The sequence below is a fragment of the Nyctereutes procyonoides genome, unplaced genomic scaffold, assembly GCF_905146905.1.
Source record: "Nyctereutes procyonoides isolate TBG_1078 unplaced genomic scaffold, NYPRO_anot_genome, whole genome shotgun sequence".
Taxonomy (NCBI): Eukaryota; Metazoa; Chordata; class Mammalia; order Carnivora; family Canidae; genus Nyctereutes; species Nyctereutes procyonoides.
The window spans coordinates 12223358-12250764 of record NW_026575144.1 but is presented as its reverse complement, the minus strand read 5'-3'; the positions used below and the strand labels follow the sequence as shown (position 1 = coordinate 12250764).

The window sequence follows — 27407 nt, the reverse complement described above, 5'->3', positions numbered from 1 at the left end:
CGTGACTTTGGAGGACTTGATAATGGTGGCTGGGCCATGTAGGGCTAACATCTAAGAATGTAAGGCAGAGAACTGTGCTTTTACATACCTGACCTCAGGAGGCCCTGCAGAATTGAGATCCTCATCTATTCAATTCATTAGTGATGAACCTGATAAATGTTCCTTCCAAGATACTGCAGTACCTGGAAATAGCCTTTGGGCCCTGATGGCAAGTGGCCCTGCCTTTTTTTTTTTTTTTTTAAACTCTTCTGAGTTAGATTTTTTCTTTCCTAACTACACAAAATGCACCACAGAGATAGATGCACTGAATCTCATTTCCTACACTGCAATCTCATTAACCAATTTTTTTGATCTTGCCCTGTTGTATTTGCATGATATGTGGATTTTCATTCAGCTTTTCTAGTCTTTTCACAGTTTCCATTCTGCCAAGGAAGGATTTTATTTGATGCACCCTTAAAGCAATTTTATGGAAATCATGTGCTTGGGATAAAGATAGTTTCCAGTGGATGAGGGGGACTTGCTCATTGTCCTCTGCCCTCAGATGGATAGTATCACATGATGCAGACGAGCAAGCTGAGCTGTCCTGAAGGGTGTCATTTGAAGGGGTCAACTTGGCTCCTCAGTGGAGACTTTGGAGGGAGTGCATTCCCTGATGGTACGTGGAAGCTGTATGCTGTGCATGTTACGCTGTGCAGCAGGAGATTGTGACTTCTTTTGAGACATATCCAGGTAGCCTGCTGTCTATTCCCTGGCAAACTGAAAGCATTGAAGGACCCTCTGGAAAACATCTAGGAGGCCTCAGAGCTGGCATGCTCAAAGGTGTGATGACTAAGTGGCAGGAACGTCAACTCTCTGCTTGAATTCAAAGAGTGTGTAAAATGGGGAGAGAAAAATTCAAAGTGTGGGGAGGCAGACATAAAATAAAAAAAGTTCTTTCACTAATTTGCCTGTCATTTTTGTTGAAAAAGGCAATATCCAAATTTCGGATTCACCCAGGTTTTTGTTTTGTTTTGTTTTTTTAAATATACTTCTTGATAGAAATAATTAAGTAGGATATGTGCCACTGCATTCTTTAAAAGACTACCATGAATGGGATCTAGCTTGTCTAGGTGATTATAGGTCTGTATTTTGAGATTATAAGTGTGAATCACCTTCAGGCTGACTCTTGAGCTTTATAGCACTGTTGGGCTCAAAGTCAAAATGCCCCATGATGCTGTTTACTTTATGTCCAGTCCTTTTTTGTTTGTGATTTAGTTTTTTGTCTAATATTCATGTCTTCCTTTATAATGGGCATCTCACTGTTTTGACTTTCACTTACTCCCTAGTCTTGAGGTTAAGTGCCCTTGTCCTGTCCTTAGCTGTGCTGTTATTCAGCTTTCCCAGAATAAATCTTCAATCCACACCCCCCACCCCAGCTGGGTGGGGCTGAGCAGTAAAGGGACTACTGCTTAAGGGTGATAAGTATGATACATGTTTGAGTGGGGCAGGGAGCTCACACTGAGGTTAAGAAGGGTTATGTAATTCACCCAGGGCTCAAACAGGGGATATGTTAGTATAGCCCAAATTCAGAAATCAGTAATCAGGCTTACTAGAATCACAGGTATTTAAGAGTACATAAGTTTGGAACTGCTAGTTTGGTGTGGCAAATTGGAGACATGTGTTTTCTCTCCTTCTAAAACATTACTAAGAATGATCCTGAAGGAATAACAAAGGGCATAAAGCCACAAAGGAGAGAACTAGAGAGAAGCAGTGGAAGACTAGACACACCAAAGCAGATGGAAGAGCTAGACCAGTTTTGCAGATTGGAAAACACCACCTCTCCAGCATGGGTGTGTGTGTGTGTGGCAGAGACCAGCCATCAGGAGGAAGCCAGTTCATCCACTACAGAACCAGGTTCATCTGAAGAAGAGCTGGGGCAGGAGTGAGAGTAGGGAACTAATTAAATATGTTTAAAAAGCTGGGTTTTCTTTCCCGTCCCTTGTAGTCCCTTGACTGCTCAGCCCCACCCGGCTGGGGGTGGGGTTGGGATGTGGATTGAAGATTTATTCTGGGGAAGTTGAATAACAGCACAGCTCAAGACAGGACAAGGGCACTCAACCCCAAGACTAGGGAGTAAGTGAAAATCAAAACAGTGAGATGCCCAGCCCTGTGTCTTTATTTGGGCTAAATACCTCCATACAGGAAAATGGGAGAACTTTCAAGGAGCCATGGATGGGCTCAAGAGAAAAAGACACCCCTGTACTGAGACCTGGGGGCTTCCCCGATAGAACAGCTGGGTCTCCCCAGTCAGGGCAACATGAAGTGGCCTGTAAAACAAGGTGGGTCACTATAGATGAAGAGAGGTATTTTATAATGATAAAAGGGTCAGTTCCAAGCACCAAAATCATAGCTTCAGAATAGGTTGGGGGGGGGGGGGACAAAAACTGATCAAACAGAAAGGGGAAATAATCAAATCTCAGATCTGAACTATCTATATACTAGAAATATACAAATAGAAATGGAAACTTTTTGAAAGATACTATTTACATTATCCTAAAACATCAAGGACCTTGGGCTAAAATCCAAACAAAGATGTGAATGAATGACAGAGGGCTACAAAGCATCACTAAAGCCAAGTGCAAGCCTTAAAAGGTGGAGGCGACACGTTGTGGTTGTGGGTTAGAATACTCAGTCTGTAATAGAATTTGAAGTGTTTTGTAGGAATGGAATTAAGAATGATGAAAAATGGAGAACAAGAAGGAGAGTAGCTTTTTAAAATTATGTGCTTATGAATATGTTAAAATAGGCTAGATGGGCCTTGTGACATTTACTTTGACTGCGTGTGTGGCATTTTTCTTCTGGATTGTTGGTTCTATCCATAGGGGATATTGGCGGTGCTTCCAGGGTACTTCATGCTTATTCGTGTCATAGAACTTGGAATGTGTAATTCTCTGTTTCCGATGAGTGCTAGCCCCACTGACTAAGATTTTGTGAAGCAGGCACTGTGCTCGATGTTGTTTCCCTCATATTTATCAGTGTCTGGTGTATAACTGAGACCTAGCCCATGCTCTGTATTTGTGTGAATGAATGAAGTGTGTGTGGTGGGCTGAGTACTGGCCCCCAGAGATACCCAGGTCTTAATCACCAGAGCCTGTGAATCTTACCTTATATGTCAAAAGCAGCTTTCCAGATGTGGTAAAGTTAAGAATCTTGAGACCAAGAGACTGTGCTGGATTCTCTGGGTGGAATCTGAATGTCATCCTAAGTGTCCGTGTAAGAGGTAGGTGGAGGCAAGTCTGACAGAGCAGAATGCAGTGTGGCCCCTGAAGCAGGATCTGGGGCTGGACTTGAAGATAGAAGAAGGGGCCATGTGAACCAAGGAATTCAAGGAATATAGTTCTACAAGCTGGAAGAGGTGAGGAAACAGAGCCTCCTGAGGGAATGCATCCCAACCATCATCTTGACTGTGGCCCATTGAAATAGGTTTTGGCTTTCTGACCTCCAGAGCTGAGACCATTAGCGAGTGTTGCTTTGAGCCTCCATGCTTGTGGCAATTTGTTATAACAGCACTAGGACACTGATTTAACATCGGAGTTGTAATTGGTGTAGATATTTCAAGAAACTATATTGCCCCTCTCATGAGGGCAGGACCTGCTACATTTCTGGTCCCAAGACCTTTCATGCTGCCTTCTCCACTCACCAGCATGAAATGAGCTGCCTCCTTGTTTTAATTTTTTTTTTAAGATTTTATTTACTTATTCATGAGAGACACAAATAGAGAGGCAGAGACAGTCAGAGGAAGAGGTAGGCTCCCTGCAGGGAGTCCCATGTGGGACTTGATCCTAGGACCCCGGGGATCACCACCTGAGCCAAAGGCAGATGCTCAGCTGCTGAGTCACCCCGGTGGCCCTCCTTGTTTAACTTTATAGTCTTGGTTGAAGTTCAGTAAGACCAGTATTTTTGAGCATTACCAAGGGAGGCTACTTTAGTTCCTTAATTCAAGTACAATTTGTTAAGTACTTATCATTTATTAGGCCCTATTGTATCAGGCCTTGAAGACCTAAAAGTTGAAGGACTCAGCCTCATCTGGAGGTGAGGCGATTATTTGCAGTGGAAGTGATCCTTGGGTTGAGTCTTAAAGGATGTGTTAGAGTGAAAAGTGAAGGATGTGTCAGGTCGAGGAGGCAAACGTGTGGGTTAGAGGAGTTACGGGAGAGGAGTCTGTAGAGAGTTTGGGGTGATGTCGCTGAGGAACTTCCAGGAGAAGGTGGGTGGGTGGCTGGAAGGACAAACAGATAGACAGACATTCAAACAGATACGTCAAAAAACAGAGACAGAGTCAGAACAGTCATGGGCTGACAGTGGAGACTTGGGATAAGAGAGGCCGGGGGTGGCTCACTCAGAAAGGACACCCCCAGAGCCAAGAGTGCCCAGCATGGCAGACAGGCCTGCCAGGGCTGTGGGGTGGGAGAGAAGGGGGAGGGGGAGAAAGCGAACACTTGAGGAGCAGGTATGCAGGGCTGGAGAGATGGTGTACGGGCTGAGGGAGCATTCATGACTCCTGTCTTGTCAGAGACCCATCCACTGGCCAGACCCACTAGCTTTTCTCTCATCCACCTTCTTTTCTTCCCTAATTTTAAAAAATAAAGGTATACTTTACCTATGGTGAAACTCACCCTTTTTCAAGTGTAGAGTTCTAAGAATTTTGAAAAATGAATATGATGCATTGCCACTAGCACCATCAAGACGCAGGATAGCTCCCCCAGCCCAGAAACTTCCCAGGTGTTCCCCTGAGGCCTGCCCCTACCCCTGCCATGAGACCCTGGCTGCCCTGGTCTGTTGTGCCTGCAGCTTCTGCTGAGTATGAGAGCACACACCATGTGATTTTTAGTTGTCAGCTGTTAGAATTAGTGATTTGATTCCCTTAATCTGGACTCTCAATTTCACCACAAGAAGGGGTTTTATTTAGTCATTCTTTTTTCTCTCTAAAATAACTTGAAGCAGGATTTTATTCACTTCAGCAGGATTCCTCAAATGCCTAATAGGGAATTGATTTGAGAATTTTTGCAAAGTAACTTGTCAAAGTGGGTTCTAGGAAGGAAGTTTTATCATGATGATGACTGTTTTCGTGCACTTTCTGAATATTTTTCTTAATGCATTTGCCTTATGAAAAACTAGACAAAGAGGAAAGTTCTGTCAGGACAGTTACTAACTGCAACTAAGAAAATCCTAAACTGATTTAAGTGTAAGGATGCATTTTCCACAGGATCTACTATAATGCCCATGGGTCTAATAGTCAATAATGCCAACTTTAACAAAATGATAATATACCTAGTTGTCTGAAGTAGACAGTTAACTTCTAGTCTCTGTTCACAATGAATATTTTTAAATTCTTGTTTAAAACTCAGATTAAGTGCTGCTGGATCAGCTCTCCTCAACCCCATACATTTTCTTTACAATGTGTGTTTGGTTTCCCTGGAAGTTGTTCTGGTCTATAACAGTTAACCTGGCTGTTATTAGCATGTAATTTACACAGGGGATGAGTTATGCATCAAAAACAAAGGCCTGTTTCCTACTGTGTAATTCCAGGACAATAGCAAGTCAATAACTCACCCTCCAGCCCCTAAAATAGTGCACTCACTGCTTGTAGCCGTCACTCTATAAAGAGAAATAATGACAGTGTTAATCTCATTGGGTTGCAAAAGGTAAAGGAGTAAATGATCATGAAAATAAAGAGGAAAAGAAATAAATGCCTTTTCAAGGTCTAGCTGGTAGTCTTCATTGGCTTTGGGTGATGCTTGCCCTGGCCAATGTTAGGCACTATTTTCACCCTGATTTCTTCTTCTGAATGACATTTCTTATTCCTTCAAAAATTAATGCAGTAGAAAATGTTATAACTAAAAGGCTTTCGAATACCTACAGTTTTCTTCAAGTTTATAAATACCGGATATATTTCTTTTTAACTAAAAAATGAAGAGTCAGGAAAGATGGGCCAAAAGCTTTAGGGTGACAGTCAGAAGGGATGAGCCTGGTTCTGCATAGAGGGTGAAAAAATTACTTGTATAAGTATACACCTTGGGGAACCGACCTGGTAGCAGTTCATTAAGAAATAAATGAATACCACCTGGGGGTTTGTGTTTACCACCTGTTCCACATGGAATTGATGGTATGATGGGGCTACCAAGAATAGATAAGCTGCATGAATAAACATTGGGGTAATTGATCCCTCTATTTTGTATGGGTGCAGACCACATCAGAGTGTTGTGTTAAGTCGGGCCCTATTAGAAGACAATACTTGAAAAGTTTGGTTGCATGGCACCTGGGTGGCTCAGTCAGCTATGAGTCTGCCTTCAGCTCACGTTGTGAGCCAGGGATCCTGCAATCTAGCCCTCCATCCAGCTCCCTGCTCGGTGGGGAGTTTGCTTCTCCTTTTGCCTCTCTCCCCTGCTTGTTCTCTCAAATAAATAAATAAAATCTTAAAAAAAAAAATCCGGTCACAATGAAGTGTTTGGACTTCTTTCAGCAGACAGTGTCCAGAAGTGATTACTCACAAAGTATGAGTTTCCTGCCATTGGCAGAGTTCAGGCTCATATATTGGCTTCAAGAATAGGAATTTGTCTTGGATTATGACCCCACCATGAAATCGCCATCCCTTAGAGCAGTATACTGGGGGATTCCTATGCTAGATGGAGAAGAAGGCCTCCAAAATATGTTATTGCAGTGAGACTGTACAGATTAGAAACCCTGCAGGGCCAGTAGGTATTTTTTTTGTTTTGTGAAAGACATGAGTAGCTGATAACAGTAAACCAAGTTAGAGTTAGTAGATACAGTTTGATCTTAGCAGCTAATGACCTTTTGTGTCTTTTCCGTCTGTTGTTAAATTCCGCTTTAGATGGCTAGGTCCTTTAGTGATCTCGTAGTGCAGGGGTGATGTTTGCCACCGCACTGGGCACCAAGATTACCTGGCTAGTCCAAGTGCCCACACTCATTCAGAGGATGACCTTCCCAGCTGGAGGGGAACTGTTCAGTCATGGTCTTCGAGTAGTTTCCTCTTTCAACAGTTTCTAGGAATGGCAGCACACTCTTTCTGGGGATGCTGTTTGTGTGATGCCAAAATCATGGCTGGGGGTGGCGGGAGGGTTCTTGCTGCTTGTGAGCTAGGCAAAAGCAGAATGGGAAGAGGAAGTAACGGAAGATGAGACATACGAGCACATCTGATTCGGAAACAAAACACTGTGATCACACACAGGGGATTGTGTACCCAGACCCCTGCGATATTTTTTCAGAGATTTGACACACAAGTCGAGAAATACCCATCTGGTCTTTTGTTCCTTTCTTTTGATGCCACCACTCTCTCCTGTTACAGAGCACCAGAACTACTTTGGAATAGATGAAAACCTTGGCCCCGTGGCAGTCAGCATCCGGAGGGAGAAGGTGGAAGACGCCAAGGAGAAAGAGGGGTCCCAGTTCAACTACCGAGTAGCCTTCAGGACAAGTGAGGTAATGGGTGCCTTGTGTCCTTACGGTCCTGAGGCTGGAGCTGTTACTGCATTAGGTTCTTTCAGATACTATATAATATTAATGATTATAGTATTTAAGATCATAGAGAAAGCTTATAGTATTCCAAATAAAAATTTGAAAACCTATCACAGATGTTAAGGGGCAATGATTTTACTTCCTTCTCACATGATAGAATGGATAAAATGGTAAGAATGCAAGGTTTGGAGGCTCAGAAGAAACATACATGAACTGGACAATTCATGTCAGAACTTAGAAACCACTTCAAAATCTAACGCAGGCAGTCAGGCAGTCCACAGTGAGGAGGGGAGTGTGGCAGGATGGCTGTGCACACTTCATCACATGGAGGCTCCTGCTTCGTGCCTCGCTTGCCTTGCTGTGAGTAAAACATGGGATTGTTGTACAAATGAACTGTGTATAGCCAAATAGGTTAGAGATGCTGATGACAAAGAATGAGATCTGGCCTGCATGTAAGGTTTCATTCTTTTGACCTGTTGTAATTAGAGGGGAATATATCTGGCAAGTATTCCAGCGTGCGTATTTTTGGTTGGCTCCTTCCAGATCAGAGAGAGAGAGAAGAGAGAGAGAAGAGAACTGTTTGCTAGTGACCTGTGTATGCACGAGCCTGTGTTCCACTGTGTATGTTGCCAGGTGCTCCAGTGATTTGGGCTCTATGCTGAGTAAATGGGAGATAAAACTCCTCTCTGGCAGTGACATATTTTAAGTCACAGGCCTGTGGTGTCCAATTAAATAGCTTTTAGCCACATGTGACTATTTAACATAATTCAAGGAAATTAAAAATACAGCTCCTCAGTCATGATGGTCATATGTCCAGTGCCCAGTAACCACCTGGAGCCAGTGGCTCCTGTATCAACCAGTGAGATGGAGAGCATTCTCATCATTGCACAAAACTGCTGGGCAGTGGTGTTCTAGAGCGTCACGCACACGGCAGACATCATTGCTACAACCGTCACCCTGACTCTGTAGACCACTATCAGTTCTCTTCTCAGAGTCAGAGTGGGTAGAGTCAGAGCGAGGTCTCTTGACTTGCAGTGCTGGGATTTCCTCTCTGGATGGCAGTCCCAGGCATTCATCACACATTTGAGGACCTATCACAAGTCATGAGGCAAAATTCAGTAGTAAGTAATCTCCTGAGCCCTGAATCACCCTGCCCCTGGGTGTCACTGGATGTCCCCATTCAGCTTCAGGACTCATCAGCAGTGGAAAGTTAAAAAGAAGAAGAGAAAGGAATGGAACAAAAGTCAATGTGGAACAACAGGGCAGTAGGAAAAGAGAAGGGAGGGCTAGGGCCCAGCCCCATGACATCTAACTTCTCCTCAGCGTCCTCCTCTGGTCGGCCCGAGAGCTGCAGGAACATCAGGGTTCTGCCTGGCTCCCATCCTCCTCCAGGCACTGATTCAGCCCCCTCTTGCCTTCTCCCTGAGCCCTATGCACTTTTGTCATCTAAAGACTCTGGGCGTGTTGATTTTGTTTCTACCAGTTGAGAGCTGATGTCACTTTTGCCCCCCTCAGAAAAGAGACTTAACCTGCGAGGAAGGCAACTAAGAAAGTATGCTTTCAAGAAGTCCCCGAGCATAAACACAAACTCTTCTGTGATGTTCTGAAGTCTTCTGTTCTGCCCCCGCAGCTTACCACCCTACGGGGAGCAATTCTAGAAGATGCCATACCCTCCACTGCCAGGCATGGAACCGCGCGGGGACTACCTCTCAAAGAAGTTCTGGAGTACGTCATTCCAGAGCTGAGCATTCAGTGCCTGAGACAGGCTTCCAGTTCACCCAAAGTCTCGGAGCAGCTTCTCAAGCTTGATGAACAAGGGGTGTGTACGGTGTGTGGGGCTCTACTTTTGGGCAGCAGCAGGTGTCTGTGTTTCTGAATGTTTTGGACTCTTCCCATCCATCTTTCTTTTAAGATCATTTATTTTTAATGCCTCAAAGCATGTTTCCCCTCCTCCAGTTGTTCCTAAGAAACACAATGGCTTTCTAGTATAGTTCTCCTCCTGCTGAGTCGTGACCTATATGGTTTTTACCAAGGCTCTGGTGTGTCCTGTGTCTTGTGTCCTCACAAGAGTACAGCTGATCCATGATTCTTAGAGAGCAGTGGTATTTTTTCCAGAGTTTAAAAAACTCACATTGGACCTTTCCCCAAACTAACATTTATTCTTGTCCACTGTGTGAGGCATTCATGCTAACAGGTGGAAGTGCACATTGTGCATTGGGGACACTGATATAGAGAAGTAGTCCCTTCCCCCCTGGAGGGAAAGTAAGACAAGACCTCTGCAGGGCAGATATGGGAGTGGACCTTGGGGAAGTTTAAATGCAGTGAGTGCCTTGGGAAAAGAAGAAAGAACATTTGACGGCACATCTCCTGAAGGAGGTGGCATTGTAACTGGAATTTAGGTAGAATTCCAGGAGGGGATTGGAAGGAGTTGGCTGCTTTAGGAACTCTGATGAGTTTCTTTATAAGCCAGGGGCACATCTCAGGAGGTTGTAGTTAAAAAAAAAAAAAAAAAAAAAAAAAAAAAAGCTAGAGCATATATAGACCTTGAAAGCTAGGCTAAGGAGTTTGCACGTGATTTAGGAGGCAGTAGGGAGCCACTGAAGCTTTTTGGTAGGACAAGATAGGATCAGAGCTGTATTATATTAAAGATTATCCTGCTGGAAGGGAATGAGACAGGCTGGGAAAGATAAAGACTGATGATGGCCTGGAGTTCAATTATGGGCCGTTGACCTCGTCCCAGAGAGAATTAATGATGGACAGGATAGGAACAGTGGCCCAGAAGACAGGAAGAGATCTTTCAAGTGTCAGATGTGAGATAACTTGTAGTGGGAAGCTAAGAGGTCAGCATCCCAGTGTATGCAGTAGATTTCAAATGAGTGGATTTGTTTTTAAATGCATGCTGTAAAAAAAACTAAAAAAATAATGTCTATTCCAGAATTTTCTAAGGAAAATTCTTTTGCCTGTTTTAGAGAGAATAGGAGGTATTTCTTGGTTGACCCAATAACATCAATGTGGTATAGTGATGGTGTATTTGATACTCAGATGGCTGGAATTCCAAAAGTGATGAAATGGTAATTTTGTCTAAGAAATTAACACTGCACAAAATATATCACTATGCTTGCTTGGCTGTACTTGGTGGATGAGGTAGCTTGTACCCTTGGGATGCTGTGGAAACTCCCACAGATGGCCCATGTTCCGCAGGCCTGAATCCCAAAGTCCTCAAGGCCCTGAGAGACATCACAGCAACTAGAGTTGACCCTCTCCTCACAAAATGAAGCAAGTACTGGGGATGTCTGCTCAGCAGAATAGGTCCAGAAGCTATACTGAGCAATTTTTTTGTTGTTAATGAAGAGTTTAACTGCTTTTAAATGAATACCTTTTTGTAGTCTGATGTAAAAATTCATGCTTTCAAAATCAAGCTCTGCTTTTAAGCAGACCGATGCATCGTTTACTCTGGTTGAATTTCGTGTGGTTTTTCTTTGGCAGTTGTATTTGTTTGACTTTGGTATACTTTCTAATGGTGTACAGTGTGACGTTGTCACTTACCCTGACCTCTTGATGGTGTCTGATTCCTATATGACATGAGGAAGAGATACTATTTATATTCATCCTTTAGATTGGAGGGCTGTTTTTTTTTAACGTCCGAGTTTTTAAAGGTTCCTTAAAAGTTGCCACTAACCTGCTAGAGTGTTTGAGAATTTATTCTAGGTAGTGCTCTTTTTATTCACCTTCTTAATAGTAAATCTGCACAGGAGTGTGATGGGTCAGTTCTAGGGCACTGTTCTTAGGGGGGTGGTTAATTTTGAAAAGTACTGAAGGGATACATGGTCATGTGCTGCTTCCCTGGGGTTTGTAGCTCACAAAGTGGGTCCAGCACAGTCATTGAGTGCATCGCTGTGTTCACGACACTGGTTCATAAGCGGGAGGTTCAGCAGAAGTTTAGATCACATACATGTTCCATTCTTTACATTCGTTAAGATGTTTTGAGCAGAAAAACTCCCCTCAATGGAGAATGATAAAGGAAGTAATTATTAAGTGAGACTCTGAAACTTTTGTTACTTTACATAAATTCACCTCTCAGCCTCTCAAATCCCATTTTTCCTGTTTTAAGAGACAATCCTAATTTATAAAACAGATGACTTTATAAAATTATATAGGTCAGTGTAAAAAAACTTTCAAATTATGGCCGCTCACTGTCTTAGAATATCATGACATCTTTGGCAGAATGATTGATTTGTTTTCAGGCTGACTTCCCTTTTGTCCCCTCACCCTAGATATATATGCATACATACCAGGCTTGCTTCAGGTGAAGTCATAGGAGTCTAAAGAAATGATCTAAATAAATGAGACTGCAGGCTTGCCAGGAGTAGGAGTCCTGAGAAAGCACCGGAAAGAAGGGCTTCCTAGCACACTCCAGTCTATTTGCAAGACATTTTTGAGGCTTTGTGGGTTTTGTCACCTTCATTTAAATTTAAATTTCCTTGTCAATGAGAACAAGACTTCTGCCCTTGGGAATAAGAGCAGTCAGTTGTTATCCTGTCTTAGGAAGCAAAGGAAACCTACTGTGCTGGTTGTCTGTCTGGGCAGCCTGTCTGTAAGTCCAGCTTTCAGCACTGAAGCCGTATGCAGTTTCTACAAGCAAGTATTTCTGGTTTCTAACAGCACTGATGATGCTCTGGAATCAGCCGAACTCCCGCCAGGACCATGGGACTGGCTGTAGTTCAGAGCAGTTAAGTCAAGGGCAGTGGGAAGGGTGAGAGTTTGGGGGGCGGCCTGAGGTCTGGAGGCTTGGATACAAACCTGGTTCTAAGACAATTGGGAATTTTAATACTTGGTAGCTGGGGTCTCCTCTTTGTTTTGTGCCCTGATTAACTGATTAACCGCAGTTCTAAGAACTGCTGGTTCTGTGATACCACACAAGAGGAGTGATGGTCGAGTGTTTTCATGAGGTTTGTAAGAGATTCAAGTCAGAGAAGTCTCTTCACAGTGTTTCATTCTGTTATTGCTTTAGTGGAATGACAGTCATTGTAGCAAGCAAACTCCAATTATTTGTTCCAAGTCCCTAAAGACAGTTCCACTTTGTGGGCTCCTTACAGTAAATGTGTGTGAAGCCCATGCCATGCTATGTGTGTGCCCCAGGACATTTTCACTGCAACAGAGCTCTGGTGGCTGTTGTCAATACTTGGGGGCTTTGAGATCTATTGGTACCACATACCCTAATTTTTATGGGCCTAGGTGCTTCTTGGAGGGAACACAGATCCAGTTCACAGTCAGGGTCTAGACTCTGCCCGGTTTGTCCAGTGTCTGGGAAGAAAGATGTGATGTGGACAGCACTCCAGCCAGCAAAGTAGGCCTGGGGAAGTCCAGTTCTCTGGGTGTTGGTCTTTGCCTGAATGAGAGCCCCCTAAGGAATATCAAGTCCAGAAGACTCTGGAATCACATAGAGAAATTGTGCCAATCTGCTGAGCACTCTGCTTAATGGGCATGAGGCCATACCAGCCCAAACTGCAGGGCCTCACACAGCTTTGCTCTGGGCCTCCTCCCAAAAGGGTGGATGTGAGGAGGGAAAGGAGTTTCCCACTAGGGATGCCAGGGCAGACTGAGACAGGCTTAGACTGAGACAGCTTCAGGAGCGGCCAGGGGGCTTGGAGGCTTCGGCAGCCCAAGATGCAGTGGCCAGATGATGTTGACACATGGTGCTGGCAGAGCCCTGTTGTGAGTGGCAGGTAGAGGAGCAGGGCACGGGCGGGCAGGATGAGCTGCAAGGATGTGGAGGACAGTGTGGCAGTCTCTGGGTGCAGGGAAGGCTGTGGAAGCGGGGATGGATGGGCGTTCAGGCCCGTGGGTCGCATGCACTAGCGCTAACCATACCGCTGCATCTCTGCTGGACTCTCTTTAAGGCTAGAGCCAGGTAACTGGAGAGAGTCGAAATCATCCTCTAATGGCAAAAGAGACGTCAGACCAGCATATCTAGGATGGGGTTGGCTCGTTAGAGGATCGGTATGGATCCTGACAATCGCTGAGATCACCAACATCCGTGGTGATATTGCTAGTGCTGCATTTCCAGAGTGTGCTTTAATACCCGAAATGTCTTCCGAGTCACTCAGGAACAATTAGTGTTTATAATGAAATAATATTAGGCATTTTATTGCACTTCATATTTTTTCTAGATGACAGTCTATTTGCAGTAGATATGGGATCTCATTTATTTGGAGAGTTAAGTTGATCAGAAACGTTTATTCCTCAGTCTCTGGATGAAAGGAAATGTTTCTCTACTTGACCCTACTGAAGAATTAGCTCAATAAAATTTGTGATAGGAGCTATAAAGTAGCTTGTGTATGGCATCTCACATTCCCACATCCAGGATAAGAATCATTGTCTTCACTTGTACAGTCGAATGTCTTCGGCTATGATAGGAGCCCAGGCCTATGGGCTGTCCACTATGCTGTGGTGTCCATCACTATCGGTAGCTTGTTGAGTCAGATTGTGAACAAATGCTTCCTTTAACATCCTCCCCACTCACCCAATAGCACTTAGTCCAGTTTGACAACATTCAGAATATCGTGGTAGTTGACTCTCTTCAACTCTAAATTTATCCTAATGTGCAGTGAGGTGCTTCCTGCAGTCTGCTTGGATCACCCGGGCAGGGGGCTTCCTACCTTTTTTGAATTGTGTGTTGTCATTAGGTAATGTGGATGAGACGGCTTTTATCACTTTCCTGTTCGAGGGAAATGAATATAATTTTGCCTTCTTTTACTTATAGTCCCCTATACATTTTGATTAAAGGCTCTATTTTATGGCTTGATAATGAAAGTGAATAGTGTTATGGACTGCTGCCTTTAAGAAATCGGTGATGTCTGATAAATCTGTCAGGTTTTGAGGCTCTGTTTGCTGGTAGTAAGATTAAGTGCTCTGATTTCATGAGTGAGAAGTAGTTTCTCTTTGGATAAAATAAGAAAGCTATAAAAATGGATCCAGTGTCTCCCTGGCCTTGGGAGAACGCAGTCCTGAGGTTTCCAGCGTGACAAGAGATTGATTGTGAGTTAGAATTACAGCAGGAACTCTTCAGTGACTCTTAAAATTCTTTATGGTCTATTGTATATTTAGCAGATGTTTTCTTTGCAAGACAGTCAAAAATACAGAAATAACTATAATTTCATAGCCAAAGTTACTTTCACGGACACAAAATGTTGTTCTACTTATATACATATATGACAGTTCTCACTGGGATTCCTTTCTTACTGGACCTTCATTTGATTTGTTTTTTCATTACTGTCTTTCATATCTTCATGAATGTTCAAAGAACAACAACAACTAAAGCATCAGGAGCCAGAGAGGGAAAAAACTTAAAAGTTTGTGGCCTTTCTTTTTTCTTCGGACTCAGAAGATGATGCTCCTTACTGCATGGAGGGTGTAAGATTAGGACTTCCCCAGTTATATTTTCCAGAAGATTCCTGAAGTTGTCTCTCCATTCTGGAAACCTGGTCAATCCCACATGGCCATAGCCTTACATTCTATTTCTTAGGGTTTCTACCATTTCTCCAACTGTATTTGGTGGTTTCTGTGTTCATTATCTATCTGTAGCATTTCACGCAATGACAGTTGCTTCCTCTTTTGCTTATGGGAATGGTCCTAGCATGCTTACTGTAGTTTTAATTTTACTGGAAGTTAGCTTGTCTAATACTCTTTGCCAAGTAATTCTATTTCTCCCCCATTTCAGCTGAGCTTTCAGCACAAGATCGGGATCCTTTATTGCAAAGCAGGCCAGAGCACAGAGGAGGAGATGTATAACAATGAGACGGCGGGACCAGCTTTTGAAGAATTCCTTGATCTTCTGGGCCAGCGAGTCCGGCTGAAAGGATTTACCAAATACCGAGCTCAGCTAGACAATAAAAGTAAGCTTCATATTTGTGTGTGTGTGTGTGTGTGTGTGTGTGTGTGTGTGCGCGCGCGCACAAATTTAATTCTCCGCAGGTAGGTGTACCACATAAATCTAAGTGAGCAATCACTTGCCCTCCCATTCCTGACCCTGGCAGTGGCCTAGCCAAGCTTATTTGGGATAGAGTTGAGATTTCCTCAGATGAGCAAAGGAAGCACATTTCTCAAGAAGTATATGTTTCACAGAAGCTCAAAAGGTCAGTTCTTTTTCTGTAATGCCAGCAGAGATATTCCCCAGTGTTTCATGAAGAATCTTTTAATATTTCCTTCTTTCTCTTAGCCTCACCTCTGCATTCATTTCTAAAAGACAAAATATTAGCGCGTTTGCTCATGCCATGTTCTCAGGCTCATTCTGTTCATTTCTGGTTTCATGATGTAAGCTGGGGAATTGAAGCAGTGATTAAAAGCTGATGCATCCTGTTTTTCAGTATCCTTACCCAGGTACCCTTGAGCGGGACACACACTAGGTTCAAGGAGCTGACTGAAAACATAGACTCTATGCCATCCTGTGATGTGCAGATTGGTCTTGTATCTTCATTTAGAGGATCCTTTTCCTCTGGTCCTCATAGATTCTAAATATCTTATCTTTGTGCCATTGGATTTCATTGCCATCAGCATCTAACATACCAGACAAAGTAATTTTATTTGAGGAAATTCTGCTTATTATTAAGCAGTTGACTGCTTACTCTTTTAATCAAAGGTGAGCAGATAGATCCTACAGTTGGAAGAAGTGGGAAGCCATGTAGCCCACTCCTACTAGGCGCGAAATGAAGGGGAAGCTTCTTCCCCAAGGGAACATCTGTGTGAGTCCATCTCAGGGCCCGTGGTTCCATGCTACCCAGAGCCCATCAACCTGGAAGCCTCATCGATACTTCCCTGCGTCAGGGTGGTACTGTGTCTTTGTGTGCCTGTCAGTCAGATCTGGATTTTTATCTACTTTTGAAAGTTAGGTTTAGAACGTAGATCCTAAGATCTGGAGACAGTATTACCTCATATGTTGGCCCCTGTGTGTCCTACACGGATGCCAAGGTTGGACTTGACTATTATATCAGATGCATATTGCTCTTGCCTCAGATCTGTAAAGATTAGGAAATAATTTGTGACACCCACTGTAAGTATCCACATATGAGACCTTTTCTGATTTTTCTTCCTTTTTATTTTTTTTTAATTTTTATTTATTTATGATAGTTACACACACACAGAGAGAGAGAGAGGCAGAGACACAGGCAGAGGGAGAAGCAGGCTCCATGCACCGGGAGCCCGATGTGGGGTTCGATCCTGGGTCTCCAGGATCGCGCCCTGGGCCAAAGGCAGGTGCCAAACCGCTGCGCCACCCAGGGATCCCTTTTTCTTCCTTTTTATTTGCAAACTCCCTTTGCCTGCAAACCACCAGCCACCCCCTAGAGATGTGGGCGTGCCACCCTTAGGGATATGCATCCTGGAAAACCACTGCTGACATGGATTCCTTATTATGTATGCCTGTCATCTCTCTTCAGTGGGGTGAATTGAGGAAACATTGTAAGAACTTCTGATCTGTACATTCTGTAAAACTGCCACACAGATAATGTAAATACTTTTCTAGGTATAAGAATCAACATCAGCTTTGAATTTTTATGACCTAGGAGATACATGTCCTTGATCCATTACAGATGCAATACTAAGTACCTCACTCAAGGAAATGATAACATAAGAATGAGATTTTGACATGTTGGTTCTCATAATCAGCAAATCTAAGTTATTCTTATGAATAAGGCAAGGCATTCTGTGAGATGTGACGAAGTCTAAGACATCCCTGTGGTAAAGAGGAAGTTTCTAAGAATTATGTTTCATGAAATGGTCAAATAAAATTAGATCTTTCATAGAACTGACGCAAAAAAAGTCTTCGTTCTTGAATTCAGGAGAGTGGTGTGGTATGGTCTTCACCCTGTCCTCCCACAGGACATTGGTCGAATCTGAGCCACAAGGAAAATTTAGCGTGTCTGGGATGTCCCTTCTGGGTATCATAAAATGGGTTCTTTCTGTCTTAAATACAAAGTGAAATGAAGTAGGAAGAGAGGGAACATGAGCCACTAAGGTGCTCTGCTCACCACAGTGGAGTATAGACCTGAGGCTGTCTGTGGACAGTCTCTTTTGGGTCTGGATGCTGAGGTGACAAAACTGGGGACTGCCCTGATGGCCTGCAGCTCTTATCCAATAGAAATATTAGCAGGAAAAAAAAAAAAGAAAGAAATATTTGTAGCAGACCCTTGAACAGCTTGTCCATTCACCTGTTCCATTACCATACTGATATTTGAGATGAAAAATGTCAGAATATTTAATTTCAGGAATCCATCTTGTAGGACTGTTTGGGACAAATTATAATCTTATTTTAAAAAAATGTTTTCTTCTCCAGCACTTGGGTGGCTCAGTGGGTTAAGCAACTGCCTTTGGCTTAGGTCATAATCTTGGGGTCCTGGGATCGAGCCTCATATGGGGCTCCCTGCTCAGGAGGGGGTCTGCTTGCCTTCTTCCTCTGCCCTTCCTTCCTGCTTATGATCTCTCTGTCTCTCTCAGATAAATAAAATCTTTAGGAAAACAAGTCTGTTCCCCTGCCTTCATTGAAATATCCTGAAGCTGAAACCTGGTGACTAGACTGTTAGCTGTCTATAAGGATTCCTCTCACTGAATTCTAACCATCCAAATAGCAGGGTGTTGTGATGAGAATTGTTGAATGTGCTGGGTTATTTCAGCCCCTGACCTTCATGTTGTTATTAATGAGTGAGTTCTTCATGGAAGAGGATCATCAGTCCCTTATGACCATGCTCTTTCACTTCCAAAGCCACATTCTCTGTCTTCAGCCAAGAGAGTTGAAATGGAATTGTACCTTCCAAGAAGTCCTATGAAAAATAACACATATGTACTTAAAACACAACTAAAATACAACTAAAAGAGATCATTGATTTGGGAACTGGTTAATGGAATTTGGTTAAGAGGTTATTAGATGAATAATCTCTTAACATCTACAGGTTGATTTGTCAAATATTTTAAATACTTCCCCTTTTTATTAAATTGTCTGCTATGAATACCTTTTCAGAATCTGCAAAACTGGATGTGATCATTTTTTTCTACAAAATTTTCAGGACTGTTTCTGAGTCAGAATGAACATTCAAAGAAAAACTGCAGGATTCAGAAAGAAAAGAATAAAGGTCCATGAAGGTTAAGTGTTGTAATATTTTTAAAGTAAAATTAAAATATATATTTTTGAAGATTTTATTTTTTTTTTTTCATGAGAAACCTAGAGAGAGAGGCAGAGCCGTAGGCAGAGGGAGAAGCAGGCTCCCTACAAGGAGCTTGATGCAAGACTCGATCCTGGGATGCCAGGATCATGACCTGAGCCAAAGGCAAGCGCTCAACCACTGTGCCACCCAGGCATTCCAAATTAAAATGTTTAGATTGAAAAAAGGGGGCCCTGAGTGGCTCAGGCAGTTGAGAGTCTGACTCTTGATCTCAGCTCAGGTCTTGATCTCAATCTTGAGTTCAAGCCCCACATTGGGCTCCATGCTGGACATGGAGCCCACTTTAAAAAAAAAAAAAAAAAAAACGATGATTACAGAGAATTCCTAACAAACAGTGGAATAAACTTTTTTTAATGACCTTGAATAACATTGTTTCTTATTGTTTAAAAGATAGACAAGTAAACTTCTATGTTAGTCAAAGATTGAGAAAGGCAGCCCTGAATTCTGTGTACATCTTGCTCATATATATCCTTTTGTCTTTATTTATCCATATGCAAAGTGGTTAAAAACTACGCCTTAAAGTTATCACGTAAGTGTTAAGTCACTGTTGGTTTAGGTGTGTGAAACTCAGTTTGTGGTAACCTGTGGATAATGCAGATGGATTTTGAATTTGCAAAGAATCATTCTGCTTTTCAGCAGGTGAATAACTGTATGATTAAGAGAGGTTCAGATGTCACAGGTTTTAACACATGTCAGTGCATAATACACAGTAAGAGATCACCGTCGTTCTCTGCCTTAATCATATGACTGCATCATTGCATAGCCTGCTGTAAAGGGAAGGAAATTTTTTTTTTAAAGGGAAGGAAATTAATTATGTAATTCAGGGAAAGAAATCTTGAGCATTTTTTATTCTCATTCTCATATTAAGTCAGTCCTGTTTCATTTTGTTGAGTTCTGGAAGATCAGGTACCCAAGAATCATTAAGAATTAACTGTAAACCCACACACAGAGTGGGGCAAGGAGGGCGGCTAGTTGGCCCGTACTCTCCAATAATGGCACCCACACCTGCCGAGCTGCACCTCCAGCTTCCATCCTGTGCTTACCTCTGCTCAGCTGCATCCGTGGTGGGTCCTCTATGTCAGGATTGCAAAGGTGAGCATATTGAAAAAAGGGAGGGGAAGCACATAGATGAGAGCAGATGAGGAGAAACCCAAGCATTAAGGCCACAGAGGTGGGTTGGGAAGTGGCAGGAATGGTGTGCAGTGAGAGTAGAGTGGCTGCCAAGACACCACCGGTGGGGTATAGTTGGGTGGTTTGTCCTTTGCAAATGGATTGCCTTAGGAAAACAACCTTCTAAGTGTCCCGTTGCTAACTTTTGCAGTTTCCTGACTTGGTTTTGTCCTCCACCTCTGTTTTCAGCTGATTCTACAGGAACTCACTCCCTCTACACCACATACAAAGACTATGAAGTCATGTTCCACGTGTCCACCATGCTTCCCTACATGCCCAACAACAGGCAGCAGGTGGGTCTTCCCTCTACTTCCCAGATCTGAGCTCAGCCCACTGATGAGCTTCATGAGATTGGAATTGGCAAAGCCTCACTGGGGGATTTTCTCTTCAGCAGCATTAATAATATTTACTCTTTTCATCATTTGGAAGTAGTGGGCCTTTAAAAGGGAGGAGTTTTGCATATTTCTGTTGCACTTTTTCCTTAAAATACTTGGAAACTCTTCCACATGCACCTTATTGCTTGCTAGGCAAAATCTTAGTGGAAACCAGTGTCAACTGTGTTCAATATAAATAAGCCAGTGAGGTGAGCTGAGCTCAGGTTTCTGAGTATGGGTAGATAACTTATTTATAGAAAATACTGTAAGAACAGATCTTTTAATTTATTCATGGCATGATTCAGTTTTAGTGATTTGATTGTATTTGGGTTCAGTCAGGAGTTAAAGTTTGTTTTCATGTCAAGGAAGTTTAGTTATGATGTCATTTAACTGCACTCCTTTGCTATAAAAATATATTAGCACACCAGGGGCTGCATAGCATTTGTTGAATGAGGGATGCCTGAGTGGCTCAGTTGGTTAAGAGTCTGCTTTCAGTTCAAGTCATGATCTCAGTGTCCTGGGATGGAGCCCTGAGTCAGGCTCTACCCTCAGTGGGGAGTCTGCCTCTCCCTCTCCCTCTCCCCCGCCTTGCCCTGTCTCTGTCTCAAATAAAATCTTAAAAAAAAAAAAAAAAAGAATGTGCTGAATGAATGAAACTTAATTGCAAGAGAATGTTTCTTCTCCTTTTTATGCTCATGAAATTCAATGAAGGTAGTCAAAAGTTTTGGAAAGAAACTGCTTGCCCCACCCATCACTAATTGTAAGAACCGCCTTAGACTCTCCAGCTGGGATGAGAAAGCTGGCTTCTGATTCCAGCCAAGCTCTTCACAATAGGGATAGCTCCTCTTTCCCTTTTCCTTCTCATTGCCAGCTGGATTTTCTGGCCATTTATCTGATACTTAACCTCAGTCTGTTGTCCTTCCTGATGATCTGCAGTGTTTCCTAATAATCAGATTTCTTCCCACTACCATCAGAAAATCTACCTTTTGGTCAATATTTGTACTTTTTCTCTTTTTTTTAAAGATTTTTATTTATTTGAGAGCACATGCATGAGCAGGGGGATTGTAGAGGGAGAAGCAGACTCCTTGCTGAGCAGAGGGCCCTGACACAATGAGGAGCTCGATCCCAGGACCCTGCGATCATGACCTGCACTGAAGGCAGATGCTTACTTGAATCACACAGGAGCCCCTATATCTGTATGATTTTTTAAGGGAAGAGTTACAATCACTAGATCATATGTATGTGTTTGTATATGTTTTAACCTAAAGGATTTCTAGCTCTTAAAAAAAATTACTTGAAATAATGCCAAACAGATTCCCTTGCTATTAAGAAGCTTAATTTAGACCAGTGCATTTGTCCACCGGATACTTGTGAATCATTCAGTAATTAAGCTCTGTGTGAGTTGTCGCTCGGAAAACTAATAGGGCTTACTCAGGCCAAGAAATCCGTCTGTGCGTTAGCAGAAGCAGAGCCAGTGCCTTTTGACCCCAGTAATCAAGTGTTCAGACCACAGAACACTTCCAGCTCCCTAATTACTTGAGCCACTGCACTCCAAGCTGGACTGGCCCCCATCGTTTCCCAGATGGCAGCCTCTGGAATTCTGAAGTCTGCTGGACTTTGCTGTTAGCAGACCTCAAACGAGGCTTTCCCTGCCTCCTTCCTATTGCATGGTAATTAAAATGTATGGGTTTATGAGTTTTCTGTACCTGACTTATTTTTCCTCACTGAAACTGTCCTTAAAGTCCTATACACAAAAAAGGAGATGGAAGGATGGACATTAGGGAGTGGGGATGGATAGATGTTTTAAACATCCCAAATTAAAAAAAAACAAAAACAAAAAAACACAAATCCCCTGTAAGTTGATACTATACATTGCAGACTCTGTAGCTTAAAGACTTCCTTGGTTATACCTCTTTGTTGTTTCTTAAAACTTGAGTGAGAATCCATGACATTAAGTTATACTAATGGATTAGAGGTAGAAAACTGTAAAATTGTTTGTTTTACTTTTTTAATGAGTACCCTTATTGTGCCTGGGACATATATGATCCTGTATATGGTCCACTGGGAAATCTGTGTATGGAATGCTATGTGGGCAAGTATTCATAATATAAAGGGGATGGTGAAGAATGGACATAAGAGTCAGTGGATGTATTCTAAACTTGCCATAGCCAGACACTTGCCTTGTGTCTTTGGGTAAGATCTTAGCCTCTCAAGAAATTAGGTAATTATATAATAAGGACATGGTTTGGATGGCCAGCAGTGGCTTCTTGGAAAACTGTGTTAAGAAGGATGCTAGGGTAGCACCCTGGCTCAGACGGAAAGAATGTTGTATTTTACAGCTGGGGGATGTGGCACACACGATGCCTAGACTAGATGATACACAGCATGTCCCTCTTAGTGTCAGATTTCTGTGATTCTGGGCCGTTTGAGGCTTCCTGCTTCTAGATAGAAAAACAGCTTCAACAGAAAAAGGTAGTTGTTAACAGAGCAAGAATTCTGAAGTCATACTATCTGGATTCGAATCCCAGCTACTAGTTTTGTGATCTTGGGCAATTTTTTTTATGATCTAGTTTCCTTTATCCATGAATGCAAGGACTTTATATTTTTTCTTCATTGAGGTGTCCCTATACACCAAGAACCATACCCCAAACACGGTAGGCAGGCGGTAAACACTAGTTCAAAGAATAAATGAACCTTTTGTAGACAGTGGCTGAAATTAGGTGAGCCAATACATATAAGGCATTTACTGGTGCCTGGCACAGAATGTGCTCGGTAAGTTTTAATTGCTCTTACTATTTCATCATATATTAGATAGCACAAGTCTTTTAGATGACTTAATTTGCATTTTATTTTCCTGTTTCCAATCCTGAAGCTCTGTTATGAGACAGTAAGGCCTAGATAGTTAAGAAAGTAAGGGGCTAATTTATCAGAAATTTCAGAAAATTATTTTTACTTCGGCATTTAATATTTTGCTAATCTTGGTTTGTTACCAGAATATTCTGTTTGTAGATAAATGTTGCCAGTGTGCAATCTTGGAACATGTACTGTCCAAATTTGGTATGGGTTGTACTGGCCCTCTGCACATCTGCCATTCTCCTCACCCATGCCTGCAGATTATGTTCATCCCAGGGGTGGAAATGTCTGACATGACTCTCTGGGCTCATGAGTGTAGTTGGAAGCCACAGAACTTAGCAAAGTTAGCTGGCCTGTACATGAATTGTGCCTGTAACTTTGGCCTCATTAGCACCACGGTATTTGTGACTATTTAACTGGTCCAGACTCGTCCCCATCAGATATAATTTCTTATGTTTGTTCTTATAATAAATCAAGCTGAAAGCTTATTCCAAGATGTATTAAAAGTCTTGAGAGAGTTTACCACTGTTGCAAAAGAGTTCAGTGTTTGGAATGTATGACTCTTACAAAGAAAACCTAGGCAGCCCCAGGGAACGATAAGAGAGCCCGCTCTTGGAGTGGTTTCCCTCTTCCCTGAAGACCCATCTGTTTCTCTGAGCCAGTCTGGTGGTTGGATTCCTTTTCCCAGGGCTGTCTCCCCTGTATGCTTCCCTTCTACTTGTCCTGTAGCCAAATCATAGATTAGCTATCATGACATATTATCAGTGGAAGGAACATGAGTTAGCTTCAGAATTCACTTGGGCAGAGACCTTTTCTTAAATGTAAGCATATAAAATGGATAATGGTAGCATGGTGCCTAGAACATGTAGTTTTTTTTTTTTTTTAAGTACATGCATAAAGTTAGATAGAGCTCCTCTGCTTGCAAGGGTTATCCAAGTCTCTAGGAGGTCCCTAAGGAATTAGGCCAAGTCACTAGGTCTCTGAGATTCCATTTGAAGAATACTGGCATTAGCCTAGGGACAGACTTGACCTCTACAGCGGTAATGGAGAACACAGCTTGTTAGGTTTGAGCCAACCTGGAAGCCTTTCTCTATATAATTTGGATAGATGGCCGACCTATCTTGAGGGGTGTATGCACTTGGTTCTGTAAGTCCCTAATTGGAACTGCTAAGGAACCATTCAGATACAGGAGAAATATATCTCATTAAGTACTGTACGAGTAGGTCCTGACTGCATTTGGGTTCACCTATAAATAATAATAATATGGAACATTTTGGAAGAATAAAATGCTTATTCAGCCTTCTGTGATCAGATTTATCCCCAGGGCCTAAATAAGAATGTGTACTTATCCCAGATAATAAACATGACAGCTTACAGTAGGGTGGGTACTACTACCAGGTATCAGAAATAATTGTATCTTCATAATCCTCTTCTCTTCATTTTGTTATTAATTAAATCACTAAAAATCTACATTCTTCGTTTGTTTCTATTTATCCATTTGTAGAAGAATACTCAGCTTTGCTAGCCTAACTGATTTGAACATTGACTCTTCTTATTGGTGAAATACAGTTTTACATATTTTATATTAAATGTTTTACATAATATTTTTATATTGGTTATATAAAGTAAGTCCACGATGAATCCTTGAGATGGCAGTTAAACTTGATATGATTTACTAAGCTAAGAGCGGTTAACCTAGCTTTCACTTTTTTTTTGTGGGGAGTGGGTAGGCGAGACTTTTCCTCTCTGAATACAAGCCTTTTGAATTTATGTGATCATGTGTGTAGGTTTCCCTCTTTCTTATTAGACTCCTGATCTACATTCACATTTCTACTTTTCATAGGAAAATCTAGATAATCTCTTAAAAATCAAAACCAAAACCTAACCACTGGTGTTGAGTCTTGAGTGTAGAGTACATGAGGGTGTAGGATGTGTATGTGTGTGTGTGTGTGTGTGTGTGTGTTGTGTGCACACATGCAGAATTAAAAGGATCAAAAAAAAAAAAAAGAATTAAGAGAGTCTCTGAAGAGAGAGAAGCTGACCCTCTGTGTGAGAGGGAGAAACTTCCCAGGCAAGGGGGTAGCAAGAGCAAAGTGCCTGTGACAGAAACAGACTGACCTGTTGGAGAGGCAAGGTGACTCTCTGGGAGGTGGGGATGGGTGACAAGTCAGAGAGTTAGGAAGGATACACTCAAAGGAGTCTTGGTCAACACTATTCCTGGGACAGGACTTTAGATTCCAACCCAAGGACCAAGATCCAGAACTTGTGATCGGTTTTTATGGGGATACCTTTAATTTCTTGCTCAGTTCTGGGTTCGTCTCTTTGAATTTTGGAACACATAAGATAATCATTACATGATGCAGTTTTCTCTTTGAAATCATGCAAATTTTCACGTATTTGCTTCTTGAGACAGGAGACTGTCTCTGGAGATCAGCCTTTTCCAGTTTCAAATTAAACTCTCTCTTCATGAATTCTGACTCTTAGGCACTTGTGAGCCACATCCATCTTCATTTCTTTCACACTGTGCAGGCTGCTCCTCCCCCCCCCCTCCCGCCGCCCAGAATGAGGTGTGCAAAATGCTTTCTTTACCTTACTATGCTGAGAGAAAATGAACAAACGAGGCTGTTTGCATAGAGGCTACTAGATCTGCCCTTGTTCAACTTTATACCAGTCTAGATCTGAGTGTGGCTACCTGACACTTTTCACTGGCTTTTGATTGTTGCCTTGAGTTAAAACTGGTCCTTTAAAGCCCCAATGTTTGGTTAGGGAATTGAGAATTACCCCAATGGCTGCTATTTCTGTAGCATCTGGATGATTTTTGCCATGGCATTGGGTGAAGAATCACATTTCACTTTTCTTGTCATAACAAGAGCTTTTATTCTTATTTCACTGCTTGAATCAAGCATTGGAAATTCTGTAGGATTGACTGTGTAAATCTAACACAGTACTGATTAACTCATTCTCACAAAGGTGGTTCTCTGGGCACTGAGAAGTGTTAGGAGCTTCACATCTAGAAGGAGGGGTCAGCACTAGAAGCCACCATTCCTTACTTCCCTGACAAAGTGCCAGACATGTCTTCTTCATGATCCAGGGGCTTGCCTTCATAACTTGCTGGGCTGCCATATCCTTTCTCCTTCCAATTCTGGACTTCGATTACACAGAATTTCACTCACCATTTAGAAAAAAACCCTAAATAATAACTAAAGAAAATATTTACCTTTAGATAAGAAGTCTAAGGAATTACTGAGGTTATTTAATGTTTTGGCAGAGTCCAGGAAAGCAGTGAAAGATATTTCTGTTAACTTTCCAGATGTTATTTTTCTTTAGAATTTGAACAAATTAATGGACATCCCATTAATGGACAAGGTGTTAATTTTTCTTATTTTTTTTCTCCTACAAAGAACTTCAAATTTTACTCTTCTTAATGAATCTCCTAATTCCCAGCCTCTCCCCCTCCCCCCATCCTGCTTCCCCACACTTTATTGTTTTGCCAAGAACATTTTGTGACCCTTGTTCAACTAACTAGACTATTAAAAACATTTTTGGCCCATTTTACAAAGCCAAAGAATATGCTTAAAAAAGGGACATGTTGTTGAGGGAACCAGACTTTTAAGTGATGCTTTCAGTATTCCTGTGATGTGAAGTATAGAACTGGACCTAACGGTTTCTGGACAAAGAGAAAATGGAGGAAGCACAGACTGATGAGTTCGTGCTTACCCCACAAGTTTAATTGAGAGGGCCGGCCCAAGGTGAAGTGCAGCACAGCAGCCACGTAGGCAGGAGGGGTGCAGAATTCACTGTGTGGCCTTGGCCATCACAAGAACCATCTTGCACTCATCAATCTGAGAACTCTTGTGTTTCAAAGATCTTGAATAAAGTATTGTGTCAACTGTTGTGATCCGTGTTGAACAGAGAAGTTGAACACAGTGTTAGGTATTTGATATATATATATATATACATATATATATATACATATATATATGTATATATATATATATATATGATTTTTTTTTTTTTACTTTTTCATTTGCTCCTTTTTTTCCCCTTGTCTTCTAAGGAATATCTGAATCCTGTGTTTCAGCTATTGTGGAAATGAGAGAAGAACATCCTAACCTAGTACAGTCTCTAGCTTGTCAGTGATATTTGTTTTAGATATTTATCCTTGCTTTTTTTTTTCTCTCCTTGACATGAAATATTTATTGTGGTTATCATCTGTGTCCACTGTAATAAGGGTAAATAATCACACAGTGTATAGGACCTGGTTTGCTACTGATTTTTTTAC

At 42.1% G+C, this 27407-nt stretch overlaps 1 protein-coding gene across 11 annotated transcripts in view; it reads left to right on the top strand.

Moving 5' to 3' along the window:
* SIPA1L2 (signal induced proliferation associated 1 like 2) overlaps positions 1–27407 on the top strand; it is a 212977-nt gene that overhangs the window by 116059 nt on the left and 69511 nt on the right. For all 11 annotated transcript variants that reach the window (XM_055308737.1, XM_055308742.1, XM_055308741.1 and 8 more), the window contains 4 exons: positions 7346–7479; positions 9146–9334; positions 15236–15410; positions 20088–20191. In XM_055308737.1, coding sequence (XP_055164712.1) covers positions 7346–7479; positions 9146–9334; positions 15236–15410; positions 20088–20191 — 602 coding nt within the window. The remainder of the gene's footprint in view (positions 1–7345; positions 7480–9145; positions 9335–15235; positions 15411–20087; positions 20192–27407) is intronic.